The sequence below is a fragment of the Marmota flaviventris genome, chromosome 3, assembly GCF_047511675.1.
Source record: "Marmota flaviventris isolate mMarFla1 chromosome 3, mMarFla1.hap1, whole genome shotgun sequence".
NCBI lineage: Eukaryota > Metazoa > Chordata > Mammalia > Rodentia > Sciuridae > Marmota > Marmota flaviventris.
The window spans coordinates 119,737,920-119,762,733 of record NC_092500.1 but is presented as its reverse complement, the minus strand read 5'-3'; the positions used below and the strand labels follow the sequence as shown (position 1 = coordinate 119,762,733).

Below are 24,814 nucleotides of genomic sequence, written 5' to 3'. Positions count from 1 at the left end.
AAAAGACACCCTTATTGCCTTGCAATTACAGTTTTATCCTTGTCAAATACATGATTGGTATTTGACACAGTGAGCCTGAGGGCTCTTTTGAAAGAAGTCTAAATAATCTACTTAGCTTCTACATTTTAAAACAGAGCAGAAAAAAAAATGCTCAAAAATGATGCAAAAAAATTTTTCAAAAAGAAAATGAGGCAAAATTGTTCTAAACGTGAAATACTGCACTATGGTACATATCAATTTATTTTCAAAATAAAGAGAAAACTCATTAAAAAGAACACACCTGAGAAGCAAAATTATATTGGTCTAACAGAAAACACACATGAAACAATTCTGCCAGAAAAAAAAAATCAAGTTCTGAATCTAACCTCTGGGATCAACTCAGGGGCAGGGTTTGGAATTCAGAAACATTAAGTTAATCTGGTGTCAATTTTCATAAAGGCAGTTTTGTTTAGCAGAAAGAGAAGTCAGAAGACTTGGCACAGGCTCTCATTTAAGCATGAGACCTTCAGCAAATGACTCAAACCTTCCTGAATCTTACTTTTATATTTTTTCAAAAAGAGATTTTATTTGTTCTTCCTATTTCAGAATGTCTGTAAAAAGTACTATCTACAAATTAAGGGCATTATTAGAATTATCAAGAAAGATACACACACTACTGCTAATGGTTTAGATACTTCAACTTCGAAAGTGAAAATAACGAGAAATGAATTTTTCTCCAAAAACAAATATCAATATATGGAACTCTTCAAATCACTTGGAGATATTAAGTCAATATTTTGCCTTAATCTCAGTCTCAAAATTAAACAATATTCTGTTAACTACTCCTTCTTTTCTTGCTCCCATGTTTACTATACAACTGAACCTGAAACTGGCAGCAATAGCCAGTATTTCACACAAATTGACTAGAAAAAAATGTTTAAAAAAAAAACTTCTTATATGTAAATTAAAGGACTTATCACTGACAGTAATTATCTTATTTATTCTTTAAGGGATTTACAGATTGTGTATTTTCCACTTCTGCACTTTAGCCATGCACCAAGAATCACTATATACCTAGCAATTACAAAGGTACCTGATCCAGAGTAGATCAAAAGGGCCATGTGGTTTCACCTTGTAGGCCACACACAGCACAATTTTAAGATGGGCTGTTTACACAGATTACAATTTGTTGACAAATTTCAGCCTGGGCCTGAAAATTACATTACTACAATACTTCTACTACTAAAATGTTTAAGAATTCTAGATATATAACATGCTCCTGAGGCAGAATACATCAGGCTTATCAATCTCAGCACTACTGGTATTATTAGCTAGATAATTCTTTGTTGTGGGAGCTATGTACTGTAGAATATTTAGCAGCACTCCTGAGACCTCTACTCACTAGATAAAAGTAGCACAATCCCATTGTTATAACAATCAAAATGTCTCCAGACCCTGCCAAATGTCTTCTGTGTATGACAACTGCTCCAAATTATCCAACACTGGAATATGTTGAAAATAACAATAAATACAGTCATAATATCTGTATCTCAGTTGCTTTATTTATTAATGGGCTCTAGGTCCCTTAAACTTTTTCTTTTTTTCTCATCTCTAACACACAGGGTTTAACATACCATAGTATAGTCATTTTAACTAGACACAGTATTTTATAATCTGAAGAAACCATTGGATATATAACTGCTTTTGTTTTATAACCCAATGCTCATTATTAAAATTCTAGTCAATCAATATAAACAACCATAAGCATAATCTAACAAAAATGAAAATAAATCCTCACATTAAAATATCCATATATAAGATATTACATAGCATTTTTACTCTTTTGCAGAGAAACTAATGTAGCTTTATAAAGTAATAATCTGAAACTTGATAAACAGAAGATCTTCCATCTTTCAGCCCAGTTTTGTGATATAAGAAAAAACAATCTGGGGCTGGGGTTGTGGCTCAGTGACAGAGCGCTCGCCTCGCAAGTGAGAGACCCTGGGTTCGATCCTCAGCACCACATAAAAATAAACAAAATAAAGATATTGTGTCCATGTATAACTAAAAAAATATTTAAAAAAGAAAAAACAATCTATCAGATTCATCACTGAGAATTAATTAATACTCTAAGTACAATAACCTAACCTGTATAAAGATCCTGGAATGGAAAACTGTGACAGATTTTATAATATGGTCCTCACATATTATGGTTCTCACATATAGCATGAGGAATATATAGAGAGCACGTTGTATATCTAGAATTCTTAAACTTTTTTAGTAATAGAAGTACTGTAGCAATGTAATATACTTCTCTCCACAGAGGAATATGCCCCATCTTTGAACCTGGCCACATAACTGCTTTGTCCAATAGAATATTAATAGATAAACATATACCACATATGAGCAGAAACTTTAAACGCAAATGGGTGATCTGACTTGGTCTATGGGAATTTGCAATCTACCATGTCTCACATGAGAAAATGTGGAGCTGACCTCAGCAGACTAGCAATCTAGAACAGTCATACTTGACAGTAGCCTTCATGAAATGTGTACTTACTGCTCTAAATCACTAGCCTCTGAGTGTTTAGTTTCTGCAGCAAAAGCTGACTAATACAGGAATAAATAAGTTTTTCTGGCACACTGACATTAAATGTTTATGTAACTCTAAATTTCAGGGTATATGAATTTATAAATTGCAAGCATGTAAAATATTTTCCTCTGCTTTTTTTCCATTCAACATGAATATGCAATTACAAACATTGTTAGAATAAAAAAATTACTATCCTCAGTATTTTCACTGAAGAGTTGTTTTACAATTCATAATCCACATTGTGATATTTAAAATACCAAGTACAAAGTAAGAATAGCATGGATTCCAAATACAAGTTGACAGAATCCAGGAAACATCCGAAACAGAGTGTTAGAATGTAGAACACCTTGATATCTTCCACTTCTCTCCCAGCCCACCAGCTCTCCCCTTACTAGAGACTGAACCCAGAGGTACACTGCCTCAAGTTATATCCCCAGCCCTTTTTATTTATTTATCTTTTTTTTTTTTTTTTTTGGGAGACACAGTCTTGCTAAGTTGCTGAGACTGGCCTCCAACTTGCAATCCTCCTTTCTCAACCTCTTGAATCACTCACATTACACGCATGTGCCACAACATCTTGGCTAAAAAATAAAAAAAGTCTTAAAGAACATTCCTTTTATGGTCCAAAAAATATCTTAAAAAACAATACCTACATCTACACACTTGCTATCAAATGTGAACTGGAAAATGTATTTATTTAAGAAGAAAATAAGCCAAAAATAAAGGCCTATTCCAAAGTGTGCCTTATGTTCCCACTTCTCCACTAAAACGGTTTCTCAAGTTCACAATGAACACCATGTTGCCAGAACCAATGCTAACTTTTTAAAAAATATTTATTTAAGTTGTAGTTGGACACAATCCTTTTATTTCACTTATTTATTTTTATGTGATGCTGAGAATCAAACCCAGGATCTTGAACATGCAAGGCAAGCGCTCTACCGCTGAGCCAAAACCCCAGCCCTCCAATGCTAACTTTTCTACTGTAGTCATCCTTGATCTCTCTAGCAGGACTAACAATAACCGACTCATTCCTGCCTCCTCTCCTTCTAGAAACACTCTCTTGGTTTTTTTCATTTTATACTTTCCTCTTCTCACTGACTGCACTGTCTTACCACCTCAAATGTTAAGTGGTATTCTTCAGGCTGGGTCCTAGGAACCCTCATCTTTTCCTATCTTCACTCTCTTCCTTTTGAGCAACCTAAACTATGTTAATAATTTTAAATATTATTTATATACTGCTACTTCCTCAATATTATCTCCAATACAAACCCCTAGGGAATTCCAAACTCATACTCAACTAACCATAACAAATCCACTAAGATGGATCATATTTAACATAGCCAAAAGCACACTCTTGATCCACCAACCTAAACCTTCAATTCCAAACTCATCCTCTAGTTTTTTCACTTTCAGAATACGGTATCATATCCCCATCAATTCAGTTATTCACATTACACCAGGTCTCCTCCTTAAATCTATTTCATCCCATCTAACAGCAAATCCTTTCAACTCAACCTCCAAACCATAGCTCAAATTTATCTACTTCTTGACAACTCCACTATCATCATGGACCCCAAATAAGCTATCAAGTTTTTTTTTTTTTTCCATAAATTTCTATAGTAATCGCTTAACTCACTTCTAAGTTTTCTACACAGGAGCTAAAGAGTGACCTTTTCAAAATCTACATAAGTTGTCACCATTTCCTTGCTTAAAACTTTCCAATAGCTTCCAACACCATTTTTCCATATTATCACCTACAAGAGTTCTTTCCTATTCTTTTTTTTTTTTTTAATTGACTAATATTACACTCCCTCTCTCCTTTCCCAACAGTCCTCAAGAATAGCAAACTCATTTTAGACTCAGGACTTTGCACACATTGTTCCTGTTGCTTGAAAGGCCCTACATAAATTCCCTCCTTTCCTCTTAGCCCACTTACATCCTTTACTATTCAGTATCTCTAGAAGTTACCAGAGGAATTATTTTCTTCATCAACACTGGTATTTTTAAGTTCAATATAAGCATATTTCACAATAGTTCAAAGTGCACATTCAAAACACTTAAGGTCAATCCAGGTGAACTGGGCTAGCACGAAATAATCACACAGAGACATAGAAATACCTTTTACTTTGGGTCCTGTGAAGGCTCCTCTGACCTCAGGGGTCCATGGAAAGAGGAGCGAGGAGCACATGCTAAACCCTTTTATTGGGGAGAAGCCATTCGAATGAGGCAAGGGGTAGGATTACAAAGGAATTGGAGAGTGCAACTCTACCCCACCAGGTGACACTTAACTTCTAGAACCACAGCTTGCTATTAAAGCTGGGACAACTCCCAAGTCACTAAGAAATATACCTCATACATCAGGACTGGAAGGTGTGGTCATTCAGAGCGGCTCCCCAAACTTGACGACTTCTTAATATTGTTAATAAAATTATAGAATCCTACTGTAGTTAGGAATACAGAGATCATCTATTGTTCCCATATTAGATGTAACAAAAAATAGAGAGATCAAATAATTTGCCTGTTCTGTTTTTAAGCAAATTTTAAGTCTTCTAATCTGTGTTTAATATTTTGGTCAACCCTCTATTCTGATTATTATTACATTTTAACTTCCTTTAAGATAATCCCAGTTATAGGAAAAAAATTCTAAAATTCACATGTAACCACAAAGCCACAGTAACTTTGAAACCCAAACAGCCACAATAACTTTGCAAAGAAATAAGGTGGAAGCCTTCTATATCCTAGCTTTAACATATTATAAAGTTACAGTCATCAAAACAGTTATGGTTCTGGCATAAAGACAGACATATAGACCAATAGTACAGACAGACTAGACAGCCCAGAAATAAGCATACGCATATAGAATCAAATAATCTCCGCCAAGGATGCCAAGACTACACAACAGGAAAAGGAATGTGACTTCAAAAATACATATACATATTGGGGAAACTGTACAACCATATGAAAAAAAATGAAACTTGACTCTTATACTATATATGAAAACCATCATGAGCTACTCTATATTAGTATGGCCTCATATCTGTTAGGATGGCCATGATCACCAGGATGTGAAAAAAAAACAGAAACTTTTGTACTGCTAGTGGGAATATAAAATGGCATAACAGCTATGCAAGATAATATGATACAAATGCTAAGGAAATCAGTATGGCAGTTTCTCTAAAACTTTAAAATGTAATGACTGTGATTCAACGATCTCCCTTTTATTTTTCCAAAATATTGAAAACAGCATCTTAGAGAGATATGCACTCCTATGCTCCCTGTTCCATTACTTATGCTAGCAAAGAGATGAAAACAACCTAAACGTCTATCAGTGGGTGAATACATAAAGAAAATGTGGCATATAGATACAATGAATATTATTCAGCCTTAAAAAAGAAGGAAATCAGCGGGCACAGTGGTGCATGCCTAGAATCTCAGCAGTGTGGGAGACTGAGGCAGGAGGATTGCAGGTTCAAAGCCAGCCTTAGCAACTTAGCAAGGCTCTAAGCAAATTACAAAGACCCTGTACTCAAAATAAAAAATAAAAAGGGCTAGGATGTGGCTCAGAAATCAAGCACCTCTGGGTTCAATACCTGGTACCAAAATAAATAGAGAAAAAAAGAGAAGAAAATCCTGATGCTATGCTTCATAAATGAAACCTGAGGACGTTACACGCTAAATTAAGTAGTAAACCAATGACAGAAGGAAAAATACTGCATGATTTTATCTATCTGAAGTATTTAAAATAGTAAAATTCATAAAAACAAAGTAAAATGATTGTCATCATGGGGGAGGGGAAATGGGAAATTGCTGTTCAATGGGGGTGTACATAATTTCCACAATGCAAGATAAAAAAAGTTCTAGAGGTCCTCTGTTTAGCAGTGTATATATAGCTAACTAACAATACTGTATAATATATTTAAAAACTGTTAAAGGTACATGTCATGTTACGTGGTTTTTTAAATTACAATTAAAAGAAAAAACAACAAAAATGATAAATCCCAGTTACTCACCCACACCTAGTAATAGCTCTTATTAAAGAGTAACTACTTAGGCCTAAGTACTTAGGCCTCACAGCAACTCAGGGAAACTTAAGTTGCTCAGCCTAATTAGGGAAGTTTAAACTGCTAATATGCTACACTAAAAACAGTAACATGAAATAAAGTCTCAAATATAGAAGAAAACTCTTACCACCAGTATCTGTCAAACTTCTTTTTAAACAAATAACGTTGGTTTAAAGGCCGTATTTACTATACATATTCTTTTTTTTTTTTAAGCTGTAGTTGGACATAATGCCTTTATTTAATTTATTTTATGTGGTGCTGAGGATCGAACCCAGTGCCTCGCATGTGCTAGGCGAGCACTCTGTCGCTGAGCCACAATCCCAACCCCATACTATACATACTCTTAACCTTCTTTTAAAATCCCATAAACTGGCTAGGCACAATGGCACACACCTGTAATTACAGTTACTGGGAGGATGAAGCAGAAGGATCACAAGTCCAAGGCTAGTCTGCTACACAAGTTAGAAAGACCCTGTCTCTTTTTTTAAAAGGGCTGGAGTTCTCTTTTCACAGTGCCTTGTAGGCAATCAACTGCATCAAGTATGGATGACAACCTGAGCATTCTCAACTTGGTTATTGTTTAAAAAAAAAAAAAAAGATATTCCTGGACTTACAAATACTACTGTGCCTCATCACCTGGGGCCCAAAAGAGCTGGCAAAACATGCAAACTTTTCAATCTCACAAATACATTGTCAGAAAACCCTTAAAAAAGGAAGATAAAAAACCCAGAACCAAAGCACCAAGATTAGTGTCTCATTACGCCACATCAACATGGGCATATTGTTCTGGAGAAAAAGTCTACAAAGAAGATTAACGAAATGACTGCAGAATATGCTAAACTTTTGGCCAAGAGAATCAAAGAAGAAACAGAGAAATGCTAGAACAGATTGCCAAGAGACACAGTCTGTCCTCTACAAAAGCTTTTGCTTCTAATCTGAATCCAGTTAAAATTAAGAATTAAATAAATAACGTCCAAAAGGAAAAACTGGGGAAGGAGGGGCATAGCTCAGAGGTACAGGGTTTGCAAGGCCCTGGTTCAACCTCCAATACCATCAAAGAGGAGTGGGGGAAAAAAATCAGACTATCTGTTGATACGTATGTAAGCACACAAATATGCACATACATAATCTTTTATTCTAAAAAAAATCTAGCCAAAATTATAAAGTTGGTCTTATAAAGTGTTACCAGGAACAACAAATTTCACTATTATAAAAGATTTGAAAGGACAAGACTCTGTAGTTCAACCCAATAACACTGCTACCAATAAGCATATATTTTAGGATGGTGAAACTGCTATTCCAACCAAAGATTTCAAAACAGTTTCATTACCAAAACTCAGTGAGAAATGTATTTCATGTCAATCATATTTATACACATATATCCAACTACAAAAACTAAAAATTTTCATCAAATTTAATGTAGTTTTCATGTAGTTTAAATGTACATTACTTACTACATATGCACTCAGTATTTTCATCCTACTTTTTATTGTTCAATTTTGTTATTTGTAGTGCTGGGGTCCCAGGTCCTCCCATATGCTGTGCTTCACCCACCGAGCTACATCCCCAGAGTCTGTGTTCTACTTTTTTTTTAAGTTGTAGATGAACACACGGTATCTCTATTTATTTTTATGTGGCGCTAAGGATTAAACCCAGTGCCTCACACATGCAAGGCAAGTGCTTTACCACTGAGCTACAGGCCCAGCCCCTACTTTTAAATACTAATGTAATACTAACATTAATTCACAAGCTACTAACGAGCACACATTACAGTCTAGAAACAGTGTACTACCTAGTGCTGCAACATTAAACATATACTACATAATGCAACATTTCCAAAACCCATAGCAAAATGTCTGTAATGACTTTCTAATGTTGTTCTTCACAAAAATTTATACCTCTGCTCTCTCAGGGCAGCTGCTGATTAAAAGACTGGTCTTTCCTCTGAGAAGTGAAAGGAAAAATTAAAATCTACCTTCTGTTTTCAAAATTCTACCAACCCCCAAGGTATAAACTGAAGATAAACAGTTTCTGGAGAAGCTGTTTCAGCATACAATTAGAATTTCTCCAAAAACATCACTGATAACATCATAACTAAACATGGGTCAAATAAGAAAGGTTATATGGTAATACAAAAAGAGCATTTCTTCTCCCTTAAACAAGAGAAAGCAGATTAAACATTATTTTAAGTGTCAGTGGAAGAGTAAAATATAAAATCAAATACCAGAGTTAAATTTAAAAGATTTCAAGTTATTGTGAATTAAAAAATACAAATCAATACTCCTCCCTCTCCCTCTTTCCAGCAATAGCACTGTGTCTATTTTTTTTAAAGTATCCTCCCTCCCCCTCCCCACTACACCCCCATAAATTTTTGCTTTGTTCATGTAATTTCAACTTTTACTTACCGTTTTATGATGGGAAGAACAAACAGACGCCTCTAAAATGGGTTCCAAATCTCCTTGGTGGATGTCATTATCGCCTCCCCTTGTATCATCAAGTTGGTGCCCTTTTCTGAGCCTTAAATCTGGCTCTGGAGTCCTGTTGCACCCCAATCGTTTTTCTGCTGGCTCGTTCATGGGATACCCAATCCTTTCTTACAAAGTAGTCTTTCTTTCTATCCCTTCTTCTTGGGAGAATGGCTTTTTCAGGATAGGGAGTTGATCCTAAAAAGAGAAAAATTTTGCTTAAGTATTTTTTAAAATAAACGTGAATGCTGAGTGGAACATATCAGTTATATTACACATTAAAACAAAGCTCAGCAATCATTAAGAACAATAAAAGAATGTATAAAAATCTGTATTTGCTGATAGGAAAGATTACCAAGACCTTTTTAAAAAATAAAAAACAAGACACAATGCAAAATGTTTATTTAATGTGTTCCCACTTACATGTTACCAAAATGTCTAGCTATATAAAGTATACCTATACACAGAATGACTAGAAAGCATTCAAAACTATGTTCTTGGCAAAGAAGTACATGTGAAGTCTATAGAGTGAGAAGACTTTTCACCTTGCTGTGCCTGATTTTCTTCCTACCATGTGTCATTTATTTTTCCAAATAAAAACATACCTAACTGTTCAAAGAATAGATGTAGGCTTTTACGTTACAGCTGAATTTTACATATCCAATCTCAAAACATCAGAATGATACTAGTATAAGGTGTTTTTATTTCTATTTCACCAAATTTTGCATGAAATAAATAAGACAAAGTTCAGGGACTTTGAATTTATGTAGTATTTATTTATATATTTTCTGGGAACTGAATATCAGTCATTCATTCATTCATTTATGAATGCAACGCTGGGGACTAAACCCAAGGCCTGGCACATGCTAAAAAATTCTTCTACCACTGAGCGATATCCCTAGCTCTCTTTATTTTATTTTTGAGACAGGGTCTCACTAACTAGTCAAGGCCCAGGCTGGCTTTGAACTTGCAATCCTCCTACCTCACTCAGCCTCCTGGGATATTGGCTGTATACCAACATACCTGGTTTTTACTGGTAATGTTTAACATTCAAAATGCTTCATGTTTGACATTTCAACAATTTTTAGTTGTTCTGACCTCTGAGTAGACTACCTTGGAAGAAAGAAAGAAAGAACCAGAACACACTCCTTTTATTCCATCTTAGTTCCCAGAAAGTGCTATATATATAAATGTTTAATGAATATTTGATCTAGATGACATTTCAATGTTCTTGAGTGGCAAAGACACTTTCAGAAATAATCAATCTCTCTCTAAACTGGACTGCAGTAATTTAGTTTCTTAGAGGTTCAAGTCTTTTTTCAAGTCCTTGGCACTCAGTACACAAGCTTATTTTGGACAATTTGTTGAATATCCAAATTAGGAGACTACCACAGCCAATCCAATTAAAAATACCAAAACAAGATGAGCTCAGCATACATGTCAAACTTATAAATCCCATGCGATTCAAAAGTTCTTTCTAAATGGAGCTGGGGTTGTGGCTCACTCAGTGGTAGAACACTTGCCTTGCATATGTGAGGCATTGGGTTTTGAATCTCAGCACCGCATATAAATAAATGAATAAAATAAAGGTCTGTCAACAACTAAAAAACTTAAAAAAAACAACTGAAATTATATTAAAAATTAGCCAACAGTCAGTTTTATAAGTCACTTGAGTTTACTGCAGCATTTCTTTATGGGCTTTCTAAAAAGTTTATGGTAAGAACAAACACAAATCTATAAGGATCACCAAAGTTGAGCATGCATCTATTACTTAGGGGCTTAAGCAAGCCTAAGAAGTTTATAACCAGGCTATTAATGACCATTTTTGAAGAGGAAATTGTTAGGAGGAATCTGACATAGGCAATGCCATTTTGAAACATATCCTACCATCTTAGAATAAGAGTCGCCTCAAGGTCACTCTGGCTCAGCCTGACCTAAACCAGAGACAGAAGACAGTACTCCATTATGCAAAGAAATCTCAAATAATACTCTATAATCGTAAGAAAGGAAACTGTTATCTAGGACTGAAATCTGGAAGAACACCAGGTTCCTTAGGAAGGTGACAGCACAAGGACCCTCTCCCTAACAAGAAGTTTTTCTTCACAATCCCCTAACAACTGCAAAAATCTCTCCATTCATCACTCCCCTGTATCTACCTGTAAATGGAACACAGGTCTCAGTCACCAGTGGGCCCCCACCTCATATTTGTCCCAAATAAACCTGTGTTACTGTTGAGCAGCCTCTCCTCTCTTTAGTTCTTTCATTCACATCTTTCCTCACAGAAACAATGCTAATGGTATATACTTATTTAATTGTTTATAGCTTACAAAGATATTTCAGGGCTACCATTTTAAAGGAAAAGACAGCTAACATTTATTAACTAGGATAAACACTGTACCAGAGAATGTATATGTTGTATTGTGACAAGAATCTAAGATTCTTCATTTGAGCATGCAACAGGTAACTAAAAGGATAAAAAAAAAAACAAAAAACTGGCACCTCTGCCTACAATTTGCATCTGGTCTCCTTTTCTCTCAGTCACCTTGGATTCCAAGAACATGGTGTCTCATATATAATATATTGTGATGAATCCAAAGAATACCCCCAGGAAGCTGCAGCTATCTAAAATAAGCACCCCACCACCACCAATCTTAACTGATCAACCAAAACAGTTTGCCCAAGACTGCTTGACTATGCATATTTCTGGTCCCCCTTGTCTATATAATCTGGAAGCTCCTGTCAGTAGCCCCAAAGACAGCGCTAAGAATGTAGGTCCCCTTGATTTCCCAGCTAGCTACAAATGAAAGCTTCTTTTCTACTTTGCACCACTACTTACTTTTTCCACTTGGTTTTGGGGGCAAGTAGCTGTACCTGATTTGTTGGAAACCCCCAAAATTAGTCTCTGGCCTAGGTTTCCAGTGATACTATCTCATCTAATTCCTAAATATAGTCCTCTGAAATATTATTATTGCCTAATTAATAAATGTGGAAACTGAGAATGGAAGGTTAAGTAACTTATTCAAGGTTGTTGGGATACAAAAAAGAACCACCAGGATTTATTCTAAGCCATTTTTGAAACTTCACGAAGCTCATGTACTTTCTACTGGTCAACAAAATTAAGATTTAGGCAGAGGACTCAAGATAAGAACCTGAACCCTAAGGTTAGATGGTTTATAACACAAGTAAACTACAGAATCAGAATCTTCATTCTTAAATTGTAGCAAGTAGAATTAAGTTTCTTAAAAGTATCCTTGAAATAAAACCACAAATTTCTCATAGCAGGAGCTATATAGAAAAGTGCTGCTCATTTGTAAAAATGTAAACAGAATAACACACTTAATTATAATCATTTTGTAGCCCTTGATCTAAAAAAAAAGAAAGCAAATGAAATGTTTTCCCAAAGAATTTAAGAATTCTAAATAAATAAATAAGAAAATAAATTTCCAGGGATGGATTTAAACTAAAAAGCTTCTTCTCAGCAAAAGAAACAATCAGTGAGGTGAATAGAGCCTACAGAATGGGAGCAAATTTTTACCACATGCACATCAGATAGAGCATTAATCTCTAGGATATATACAGCACTCAAAAATCTTCACACACACTTACACACACACACACACCAAAAAAAAAAAAAAAAAATCAATAAATAGGCCAAGGAACTGAACAGACACTCCTAAGAGGATAGAGTCGATCAACAAATATATAAAAAAAATGTTCAACATCTCAAACAAATAGAGAAATGCAAATCAAAACTACAAAGATTTCATCTCACTCCAGAAAGGCAGCCATTAAGAATACAAACAATAATAATTTGGGGGAGGATATAGGGGAAAAGGCACACTCTTATATTGCTGGTAGGACTGCAAATTGGTGCAGCCAATCTGGAAAGCAGTATGGAGATTCCTTGGAAAACTAGAAATGGAACCACCATTTGACCCAGCTATCCCACTCTTTGGTTTATAAAAAAAAAAAAAAAAAAATAGCACACTATAGGGACATAGCCACATCAATGTTTATAGCAGCACAATTCACAATAGCTATTGTGGAACCAACCCAAAGGCTATTAAGTAGATGAATGGATAGGGAAAATGTGGCATATATATATACACAATGAAATATTACTCAGCATTAAAAGAAAACAAAATTATGGCATTTGCAGGTACCTGGATGGAGTTGGAGAACTACACTAAGTTAGCCAATCCCAAAAAACCAAATTTCAAATGTTTTCTCTGACATGAGGATGCTGACTCATAATGAGGATGGTGTGGGGACATGGGAGAAATGGACTTTAGATAGGTTAAAGGAGAGGAAGGGGAAGGGGGGGGCACAGGGGTAGGAAAGATGGTGGAATGAGATGAACATCATTACCCTAAGTAATGTATGAAAACAAATGGTGTGAATCTACTTTGTGTACAACCAGAGACATGAAAAACTGTGCTCTATATGTGTAATATAAACTGAATTGCATTATGCTGTCATACATAACAAATTAGATATATAACATATTATTTATATATATATAAAATTAAAGTAAGAGACAAAAAAAAAAAAAGAAAATCAATTTCTAGGAAAGCCCTGAAATCAATATGCATTCCTACCAACAATGTTTTCTAAATTTACAAATACAATAAGAATAAATAAAATAAAGCATTATAGGCAGAAATGGTGGCACACACCTGTAACCCCAGTAGCCCAGGTGGCTGAGTTAGGAGGATGGCGGGTTCAAAGCCAGCCTCAGCAAAAGCGAGGTGCTAAACAACTCAGTGAGTCCTGTCTCTAAATAAAATACAAAATAGGGCTAGGGATGTGGCTCAGCGGTTGAGTACCTCTGAATTCAATCCTCTATATCCTCCCCCACAAAAGTACTAAGATCTCAGGGTGACTAAGAGCATATCAAAAACTATACCCTCCGAGGAACAGTTATCAGAGGCTGAACACTAAGAAGGGAAACACACTTCACTAAAATAAACCACTCAGCTACTAATCAAATAACCAAGTAACAATGTCAAGACCTGAAGGAAGGGGGAATTAGTACCAAGAACTGCTAAAATATGATATCCAACATGCCCAGTTAACCAAAACAAACAAAAAAACTAAAAGGCATATAAAGAAATAGAAAAGTATAGTCCATACACTAGGTGTATGCACACACTTTCCAGAGAATGCACCCATAAGGTGCTATCTGCAGAGAGTAGCCCTCACCAGATGCCAAAGCTGTCAGTGCCTTGACTAGAACCATGAGAAAATAAATTCTATTCTTTGCAAAATTACTTACTTGGCGGTATTTTGTTACAACAGCTCAAAACAAATAAAAGCAATAACTGCATAGAAGAAACATTACTCCCATATAGCTCACCTCACTTTACTTTTGAATACAAGTCATAAATTATTTTTATATGCTGTACATGCATTAACACAAATGTACTCTTTTTTTACTCATTTGCCCTGTAAAACCCATAGAAATGTTGACTTATAACATTTCTATAATGTATAGATTTCTATAATGCTTGATTTAACATACTCATCTATTTACCTTTCACAGAGTTCCTTAATATCTTTTTATGTGGTACAAAGTTAACATTCTAGTAACTATCATTTCAACTTGAACTCCCTTTACATTTCTTATAGAGCAGTTCTACTAATAACCAACTCCCTTAGCATTTGTTTACCTGGGAATGCCTTTACTTCTCTCCAATTTTTGATGGACAATTTTGTTGGATACAGAATTCATGGCTAGCTCCCCTGGCCCCCCTCCCAGAAGTTTAAATATACTATATCCCATTACATTCTGGCCTCCCAGGTTTCTGTTGAGTAATCTGCTGATAATTTTACTGGTGACACTGTGTGTGTAACAAGTCATCCTCCTCTTGCTGCTTAAGACTCCTTTTGATTTCAAGTTTGGTTATAATGTGTCTTGGTATGAACTCCTTGAATTCATGTAACTTAGAACTCATTGAGCTTCCTGGATTTCTAGATTCAGGTTTTTTGTCAAATTTAGGAAGGATGTTTTTGTCTGTAATTCCAGCAGCTCAGGAGGCTGAGGCATGCAGATCAAGAATTCAAAGCCAGTCTCAGCAAAAGCAAAGTGCTAAGCAACTCAGTGAGACTCTTTCAATAAAATACAAAACAGGGCTGGGGATATGGCTCAGTGATCAAGTGCCCCTGAAAACAATCCCCAATACACTCTCCTCCTCAAAAAAAAAAAAAAAAAAAAAAAAGGATATTTTTGGCTATTAGTTATTAAAATAATATCTGCTCTTTATCTCTTTCTTCTGGAACTAACATAACTTATATATTGGGTCGCTTGATGGTGTTTCTTAAGTTCTTTAGGCTCTATTGGTATATTTAACAATTAGAAATAATCTATAATTTACTAAAGGGCTTAATCTTTTATGTGTAAGAACGATTTTAAAACACCCTTTTACATAAATATTTCCAATATTTTTATGCAAAAAAGGCAAGTTAGTGTGTTTGTATAAAATCTTAGGAAGTTGAGAAAGGAAAGTGGATAAGTGAAAATATAGGAAAAAGAATATTTTGTTGTATATCACTTAGTAGCTTTTGAATTTTATACTGCATATATTTATTCTAATAATTATATTTTAATTAAGTGAATAATGAAAATAGCTTTGAGCACCAAAAATAGTGTTCATAATTCTACAAACATTAATTATAAGTATCTTTTAAGAATTTTTCAGCACTTTATTTCATATAAAATTTAACAGTAGGGGCTGGGGTTGAGGCTCAGAGTGTGTACAGCGCTCACCTACCATGTATGAGGCACTCACTGGGTTCGATCCTCAGCACCACATAAAAATTTTAAAAAATAAATAAATAAAGGTATTGTGTCCACCTACAACTAAAAAATAAATATATTTTTAAAAATTAACAGTAAAGTAAGAGCTGTTTTCTGCAGTTAGATATAGACTATTTTCATAACCTCTATCATCATTAACAGCTAAAAACAACTAGTGATAGAATTCCTTGGGTGGAGCACACACCTGTAATGATAGTCTGAAAAACAAGGAAAAATAAAGGCTGACCAGGAAATGACAACCCTCACAGTCTTACTCTTGTATGTAGCATATAAAAGCCTATTCATCACATACAGTTCCATTCTAAGTTTGAGAAAAAGTCATTAAAACTAGTTCCTGGAAATCTGAGTTACATGTTTTACAGAGTTTGAATCACTGTCTGCCAAAACCACTCCATACAATTTAGTACTATCATAAAATTTCTACATAAGGGCTGGGGTTGTGACTCAGCGGTATAGCGCTCGCCTCACACATGCAAAACCCTGGGTTCGATCCTCAGCACCACATACAAAAATAAACAAGTGAAATAAAGGTGTCGTATCCAACTACAACTAAAAAATATTTTTTAAAAATCCCTACATAAGCAAATTTTTAAATATGCTTCTCAAAGAGGTATATTTTGCAAACACTATAAGGATTGCTATCTTCTCCCTTAATAAAAGTAACATGACTAAACTCATCAATCCCTGTTTCTTCAGAAGAAAAAAACAAAATAGGGGACGACACCTGGTAATTCTGAAATGAAGGATACTATCAATTGTCTTACTTCTGTATGTTCCGTTCAGAAATCTGGAATAATACATACTTTTTCCCTTCTAAAATCACCCATCTCAAAGAGACCTGTCTTATGGATGAGGACCCTAAGATTCAGAACTAGGGGTGTCAAAATAAGACCCAAGTCTCACAACTCTCTGGGTTCACACTAACAGTTTAACAACCTTAAAATTCTTCTTGACAGAGAAAGTTCAAATTTTGAGGAAGAAAGCCTTGACCTATTTCATTCATTTTTATCTACCATTAATTCATATATCCTGTCCACTTTCACCAAAAGGCTGGTTCTCTTTAAAAACATTTATCTTGGAGTAAAGAACTCTAGAAAGAAAATCACTTAATTGCATGCATAGCCATGCCATCAAACCTGACATTCACTATAATATTCTCCGGGTCTTTTTGGTTCCAAACAGGTTATTATTCCCAAAGGCATACTTTCTGACAAACTATGAATTCCCTACAGGCTTTCTAGAAGTTATAAGCCTGTCATTAGGACACTGAATTAAATTATAGCCTGTGTGCTTGCCTTATATTTGCCTATTTCATAACTGAAAGCTTTACCTTTCCAATTATATTCTGCAACTTGCTGCTATAGGAATAACCTAATCTTTTAACACTATAGGGTTTACCTGCCACAGAGGACAGTATTCTATAACATTATTGTCAAAGATATTTTTCTCTTTTCCCAAATTCCCACACACAATCCATTAGTAAATACTATGGATTTGACCTCCAAAATCACTCTCAAATTCTTTCCATTTCTTTTCCTCCTCCCTGGAACTACCACAGGCCAAAATACTTCCATCCTAGAATATATGGGTTCCCTAAGTGATCTCCCTATCTTCCACTTTTGTACCTGCAGTCTCCTTTATTTATTCAACAGCCAAATAGTCTTTCAAACAGAAAAATCATGTCACTCCCCTATTAAAATCCCTCCAGATTTTCTTTGTGCAGAGGATAACCAAAATCCTTACAATAATGTCCAAAAAATCATTCCTGACTTCAACCCTGCCTATCTTTCAAATCACAACTTACAAAATTTAAATCTTTTCACTATCCATTTGATCCTTTTCCACGCCAATGTTGAACAGTATCAGAACCCAGAAACAGGTCTGGGTACTTAACTAGTTAGCTATTCCTCATTATTTACTTCTCAGGTGAAAGTCACGTTTTTGAGGCAACCCTAACATTACCCCACTATACCCCACTATACTAGTTACTCATAATATTGTTTAATTTCCTTTGTAGCCCGTACCACTCTCTGAAATTGTTTTCCTTTTTATTTTCTGTCTTCCCCCACTAAACCATAAGCTCCTTAAATGTCAGACCTGTTTTGTTCACCATCTATATCTTGAACACTGTCATCCTCAAGATATGCTTAATGAATAAATGAAAATTTCCAAAAGAAATTTATTGGTGGTGTGGAATGAACTTGATCCCTTCAAAATTCATATGTTAAAGCCCTAGCCCCTAGTACCTCAGACTGCAATTATATTTGGAGACAGGAACTTTAAAGAGATAATTAAATGAAGTTATAAAGATGGGGCCCTAACCAATATGAATAATGGCCCTGTAGGAGAAAAACCAATATGAATAATGGCCCTGTAAGAGAAAAAACAGACACCAGGAACGCATACCAGGACTAAAAAACCCTGCAATTCAAGTAGAGGCTTTAGGAGAAAGCAAACCTATTAATAGCTTATTCTTAGAAGTCTAGCCTCCAAAACTGTGAGAAAATAAGTTTGTTGTTAAAACCAGTCTATGGTACTTCATGGGCAGCCCTAACAAATAACATATTTAGCTTTTGACAGAACTACACGCCTTTTTAACATTTATTTATTTATTTTACTTGTCAATGGGCCTTTATTTTTTTATTTATTATGCAGTGCTGAGAATCAAACCCAGCGCCTCACATATTTGAGACAAGCACTCTACCACTGAGCCACAACCCCAGCCCTGTTTTAACATTTTTCTACAGAAATTTAAAAAAAAAAAAAAAAACACAGTAACTTCTCAACATTTTCTACCAGTAAAAGACATCATCATAACCCTTTATGTAGGGTTACCCTTACATTTTAATCATCTAATAAGCAATTTGAAGAAGCTACTTCAAGAGCATGTGTGAGCAAGATAATAACAGTGCTCATAACACTCTAAAGCAAGGTCAACAAACTTCTTGTTAAAAAGGCCAAATAGAGTGCTTGCCTAGCATGTGTAAGACACCAGGTTCTATCCTCAGCACCACATAAAAATAAACAAACAAAATAAAGGTATAAAAAATACAATAACATTATATTTAAAAAAGGAAAAAAGACCAAATAGTAAATATTTTAGGTTGTGTAAGCCACAAAAGGTCTCGTCTGCAAACTACACAATTCTGCCACTGGAACACGCAAGTAGCCAGAGACAACATGTAAATAACAACTGTGCTTATATTCCAATAAAACCTTATTTATGAGCACTAAAATTCACAATTCATTTAATTTTCATTCCAATATCACAAAGCATTATTTTTAAAACTACTTTTTAAATGTAAAAAAGCAATCAGCTCATTCAAAAATCAGGCAGGACACTAGGGTTGGCTACAGTTTGCCAACCCAGAGTTATAGCAACAACTTTATCACTGCCATATCAGAGAAAGAAATTTTGAGGTTTCCCTACATAGCAATAATTAATGTAGCATCCCAATATCTAGAATGCAAGTATATACCTCTGCCTACAAATCTATGTAAATAGTGAAACAAAAAGCTGTCCACTTGGATTTATTCTTTACTAAAAATCAAACCCAGTGTCTCACACATGCCAGGCAAGTGCGCTACCACTGAGCCACAGCCACCCCTCATCTTTCCTATTCCTCACTTTTGGAATAGAAACATTTATTCTGCACCACTCTCTGTTGGTGGTATGTATCTTGCTTTTTTATTTTTATAGGGACTCAAAGCTAAGAGTTTGCCTTTGATCTCTTAAGAGACACAGACTTTTGAGAAACACTGGAATTCAAGACTATGGGGATTTGCAGAGATGAAATGAATGCATTTTGCACTGTAAAACAGCCATGATCCTTTGGGAGGCAGGAGCTAATTTTACAGTTTGGATATGGAATGTCTCCCAAAGTCTCATATGTTGAAGACCTGGTTCCCAGTGCACAATGTTCAGAGGCTGGACTACTGGGCAAAAAGGACTCCTGACCTCATCAGTACATTAATCTATTGATAGCTCACTAGATTAATAGAAGGTAGTAGAAACTGTAGGTGTTGGGGCATGGTTGGAGGTCAGATGATGTGTACTAAAAGCTCATTTCTTGTTTCTCCCCACTCCCACCCCACTCACCCTTCTCTCTTGCCCCTTCCTGGCTGCCATGAGCTGAGTGATATCTAAACACTGTGCTTACATTCCAGTAAAACCTCCCCCCCCCCCCCCCCCCGTACTGGGAACTGAATTCAGGAGTGCTCTACCACTCAGCCACACCTCCAGCCCTTCTTATTTTTTATTCTGAGACAGTGTTGTGCAAAGTTGCTGAGGCTAGCCTTGAACTTGCAAACCTCCTACCTCAGCTTCCTTAGCTCCTGGGATTATAAGTGTGTGCCACCATGCATTTTTGCACTGTAAAACAGCCATGATCCTTTGGGAGGCAGGATTACAAGTGTGTGCCACCATGCCCAGCTTATCTTAATTCTTTAAAAAATCTATCTCTGTGTATATGTATGTGTGTGTGTGTGTGTGTATGTATGTGTGTGTGGGTATTTCTCTTTTTTGCCCATTCTCAAACTAAGGTAAAAGACTAATACGAAAGACATTTTGAAGAATCATCCTCCAGTGAGTAGTCATTGACATATGGGTATGAGACTTAAAGTAGATCCTTTTTAAAACTTTAAGGGTATTTTACACAACAAAATTTTCTACCTGGAAGTAAAAAATAGCTGCTCAGTTTGTTTTTCCCCCTAAGCAAAATCACACCTGGAACATAATATCTAAATGTTCCCACCTTTTAGAAGAACTGTAAAGTAAGTAAATTGTAACATGTCAAATAATGGTCCACCAAAAATGGTTCGCATGCTAATCCCTAGAACTTGTGAATGTCTTACAAATATGTTAGGTTACGAAACAAAGAAGAACCAGGAATGGAGGCGTAATTAATCTTGCGAATCAGGTGAACAGGGAAAATATACTGGATTATCCAGTGGGCCTACTATAATCATCAGGGTCTTTAAAAGTGGAGGAGATAAACTGAAGAGTTTAGAGTCAGAAAGACATGACTCCAAAAAGAAAAGAGAACTGCAATACCGCTAAAGGAACGAAGTCTCTAAAATCTGGAAAAAGCACAGCAAGAGATTTCCCTGCAAAGCCTCTAGAACAGGACTCAGCCCTAATGACACTTTAGCTTCAGCCAATGAAATTCTGTCAGATCTTTTAGCTACAGAACTGCAAGATAAAGCATTATCTTAAGTCTCTAAAATTTGTGGTGATATGTTACTATAGCAAACAGGAAATGAGTATATAAACAAACCTTGAAGTTGAACTAAAAATATTTTTCTAATTCACTTGGTAACTATGCAGTATAATTTTTTTCAAAGTCTGCTTCATCTTACTTCCTAACAAAAATCTAGAACCTAAAGACATGAAAAAAATTATCCTTAGCTGTGAATTTTTGCTGCCAACTGAAAAGGAATTTGAAAAATACAAGATTCCTCAAGTAAACCAATACAGAAATACTTTGCAAAATCTGTTCCAAGCTTATAGTCTGGAAAGGGATCTCCAATCTATCAAGTTACATATAAATAATACCCACAAACAAAAATTGAAATGACATCATATTGTTAATAATATGCCTCCCAATATACTGGCTTTTTAAGGTTCCCATCTTTGGAAAAAATGACAAATATGTATGTCCTTCTTAATTACCTTTTGACTTCTGTAGATGAGTTTAATAGAAGCTGGACTATGAAAGGGGTGGATTATGCCTGTTACCAACTTTGTATCTCCATTTCGAATTCACCTTTTTTGTCTGCACTAGGAAAATCACCTGGTACCTTCAAATATTTTTCCTTTGCCAGATGGCATGATGTTAAATTTTATCAGCAGAGGGAACTGCCAACAAAGATACACAGAATAGGGCTTTGTTTTCTAGTGAAGAGTAAATTTCCAGCAAATTCCAGAGGGTATTCTCTCCATCAAGTCCTGGCAGCTCAGGACCACAACAAACGTCTCCACTGTTTTCTGAACCGTAGTCATGCCCTCTCCAAGATCTAGATTTCAGGCAAGGGTAAGAGTGGAAGGCTCTCTTCCTTAAGTACTCATCCCAAACTTAAGGATAGTGGTTATCCCTGTAACTGCTACTATTCCTATACTCATTAACATTCTTTTTGTTTCTTTCTAGGCAACTCCTCCTTATCCAAATTCTCTGTTAAAAGTTATTATTTCTTTATATTACCTTCCCTCTTCAAATCATTGTATAACCTGAGTCCAATCTAAAAAACTATCTAAACACCAACTTAATGAGGCAACATGTTAATAACAACTGTGTTTTTCTTATTCCCACTGTCTATGTATGGTCTTCTCTAGTGGGAAAAAATAAATAAATAAATAAACAAACAAACAAGCAAACACACACACACACACGCTAACAATCACAATAAAGACAGATATAAAGTAATGGACGAGTTCACGTATCGATGCTAGGTTTAAAGAGCAAAATTTAAGAAAGCTGATTAGTCACTGGCTAAGACACTGATTTTCTTTTTTTTTTTTTTAAGAGTGAGAGAGAGAGAGAGAATTTTAATATTTTTTTTTTTTAGTTATCGGCAGACACAACATCTTTTGTTTGTATGTGGTGCTGAGGATCGAACCCGGCCGCACACATGCCAGGCGAGTGCACTACCGCTTGAGCCACATCCCCAGCCCAGACACTGATTTTCAAAGTGGGGTTTAAAGACCTCCAAGATCTTTAAAGACCTTTTAGGAAGTCTTAACAGGTCAAAATTAGTAATACTGACATTAACTTTATTGCCTCTATTCTTTCACAAGTGAACAATGGAGTTACCCAGAGATTATGTGATATGTAATAACTCAAGTTTTAATGCAGAAATAGATATGAGAATGCAGTTACCTTCAATTAACCCAAATGTTAGAAAAATCTGCAAAACTTTCTAATTTTTTTATTTTGGAAAATAGTTACTTTTTCTAAAATGCTATTTGTATTAATATGTAACAAATTTATTATCTTTAATTTTTTTTAATTTTGAATATGGTAACAATGTGTATGTGTGTCTTGCACAAATGTCTCCCACAAAGGAAAAGAGTAGTTTGGAGTCCTCAATTTAGGGGGGGTACTAGGGACCACATAGGTCAGAAGGTTGAGAGTGGGCTTAAGGAGGAGCTTAGAAAGATTTGGAGACAGAGGGTAAAGAAGTCCTAGAATGTTTTAAACAGAATTTAATGGACAATAATGTTGGGAGCTTAGTAGACCAGGATGCTGACAGGAATGAAAACACTGAACACTGTGCTCGAGGTTTCAGGTGGGAATGAAGAATCCATTGGGAATTGGATTAAAGAGAGGCCATTCGTGTTATATTCTGGCAAAAAACTCAATTACACTGGGCCATGCCTTAAGATTCTGTATGAGGTTGAGTAAGAAAATAATATACTACTTTATCTGGTGGAGGAAATTTCAAGACAGAAGAGCATTCATGTGGCATGAGTATTGCTGGCTGCTTTAAACCAGGTTTACTGTGAGAAATGAGAGAAAAGAGCAGAGCAGAAAAATGTGAAAAACCTGCAGTTTGGCCGGGAAAGAAGCATGTGTAAAAATTGGGACTAAGGAAGATATGCTTACTGAAGAGTGACACTTTTTAAAAAGTCAAGTACTTTGCATAGGGACAATAGGAAAGATGTTTTGAAGGCATGTCAGAAATTAGCCAGACCCCCATCCATAGCAAGCTTAAGGACAAACTCCTTTGAAAAGGCTTTGTTTTGAGAAGAGAGAACCAGGGTGCCCTGCTCCTACTGAGCTGACTAGGAAATTACTTCCCTAGGAATCATTTTATCATATTCTGCCACTCAGGCACTCAGAAGTCATTCAACCCATGATGCAAGCATCCCCAGGTATTGCTCCCACAAGCAGCAGACATTAGCATCATCCATTTATGTTGGTTTTGAAGGTATAAAGAATGCTAGAGGGCTGGGGATGTGGCTCAAGCGGTAGCGCGCTTGCCTGGCACGCGTGCGGCCCAGGTTCGATCCTCAGCACCACATACAAAGATGTTGTGTCCGCTGAAAACTAGAAAATAAATATTAAAAAACTCTCTCTCTCTCTCTCTCTCACTCTTTCTTTAAAAAAAAAGAATGCTAGAGGCACCAGGCGCAGTGGCACATGCCTGTGATCCCAGTGGTTTGGAAGGAAGGCTGAGACAGGAAGATCATGAGTTCAAAGCCAGCCTCAGCAATGGCAAGACGCTAAGCAACTTAGTGCGCCTCTTTCTCTAAATAAAATACAAAATAGGGCTGGGGATGTGTCTCAGTAGCGGAGTGCTCCTGAGTTTAATCCCTGGTACCCCCTCCCACCAAAAAAAAAAAAAAAAAAATGCTAGAGGTTCCCACCCAGATTCTAAAGAAAAGCCTGAGAGTCCAATCAGTAGTACGCGGTTAGGTTCAGAATTCCTACAGGCAGCCCCTGCGAGGGCTATGCATGAAGCTGTGAGAGTAAAGCTGAAGGTTTAGTGGAGACCCCAAGAACACAGAAATGCCAGGAATGTGGAATTCTGCCAAGGAAAGCTGCAGACAGTGAGCACAGCTAGGCCAAGAGAGTGGCCATGTGGACTGCAGCTGGTAAGATCACAGGGGCTGGGCTGCCTAACCCCTTTGGGGTCCATATCCCACCAGGTGCTTCACATGCTGGACACAGGGCTAAAAATGTTATTTGCACTGCTAGGTTTCAGTCCTGCTTAGGTCTTATATCTCCTTTCTGTCCCCCCCCCCCCCCCCACTGCTCCACTTTGGAATGGGACTGTTTACCCTGTGTGTTGGAAGTATATATTCTGTTTTTTTATTTTATAGGGGCTCACAGCTAAATATCTGTCTTGAATCTTATAGAAGACTTTGGACTTGGACTCTTGAATAAAGCTGGAATTCTTA

The 24,814-nt window shown here is 36.0% G+C and overlaps 1 protein-coding gene across 4 annotated transcripts in view; it reads right to left on the bottom strand.

The window, feature by feature from the left end:
- The window catches only part of Adipor2 (adiponectin receptor 2), an 80,248-nt gene that overhangs the window by 29,752 nt on the left and 25,682 nt on the right, over positions 1–24,814 (bottom strand). For all 4 annotated transcript variants that reach the window (XM_071610310.1, XM_027951053.2, XM_071610309.1 and 1 more), the window contains one exon: positions 9,039–9,296. In XM_071610310.1, coding sequence (XP_071466411.1) covers positions 9,039–9,209 — 171 coding nt within the window. In that variant the 5' untranslated portion in view covers positions 9,210–9,296. The remainder of the gene's footprint in view (positions 1–9,038; positions 9,297–24,814) is intronic.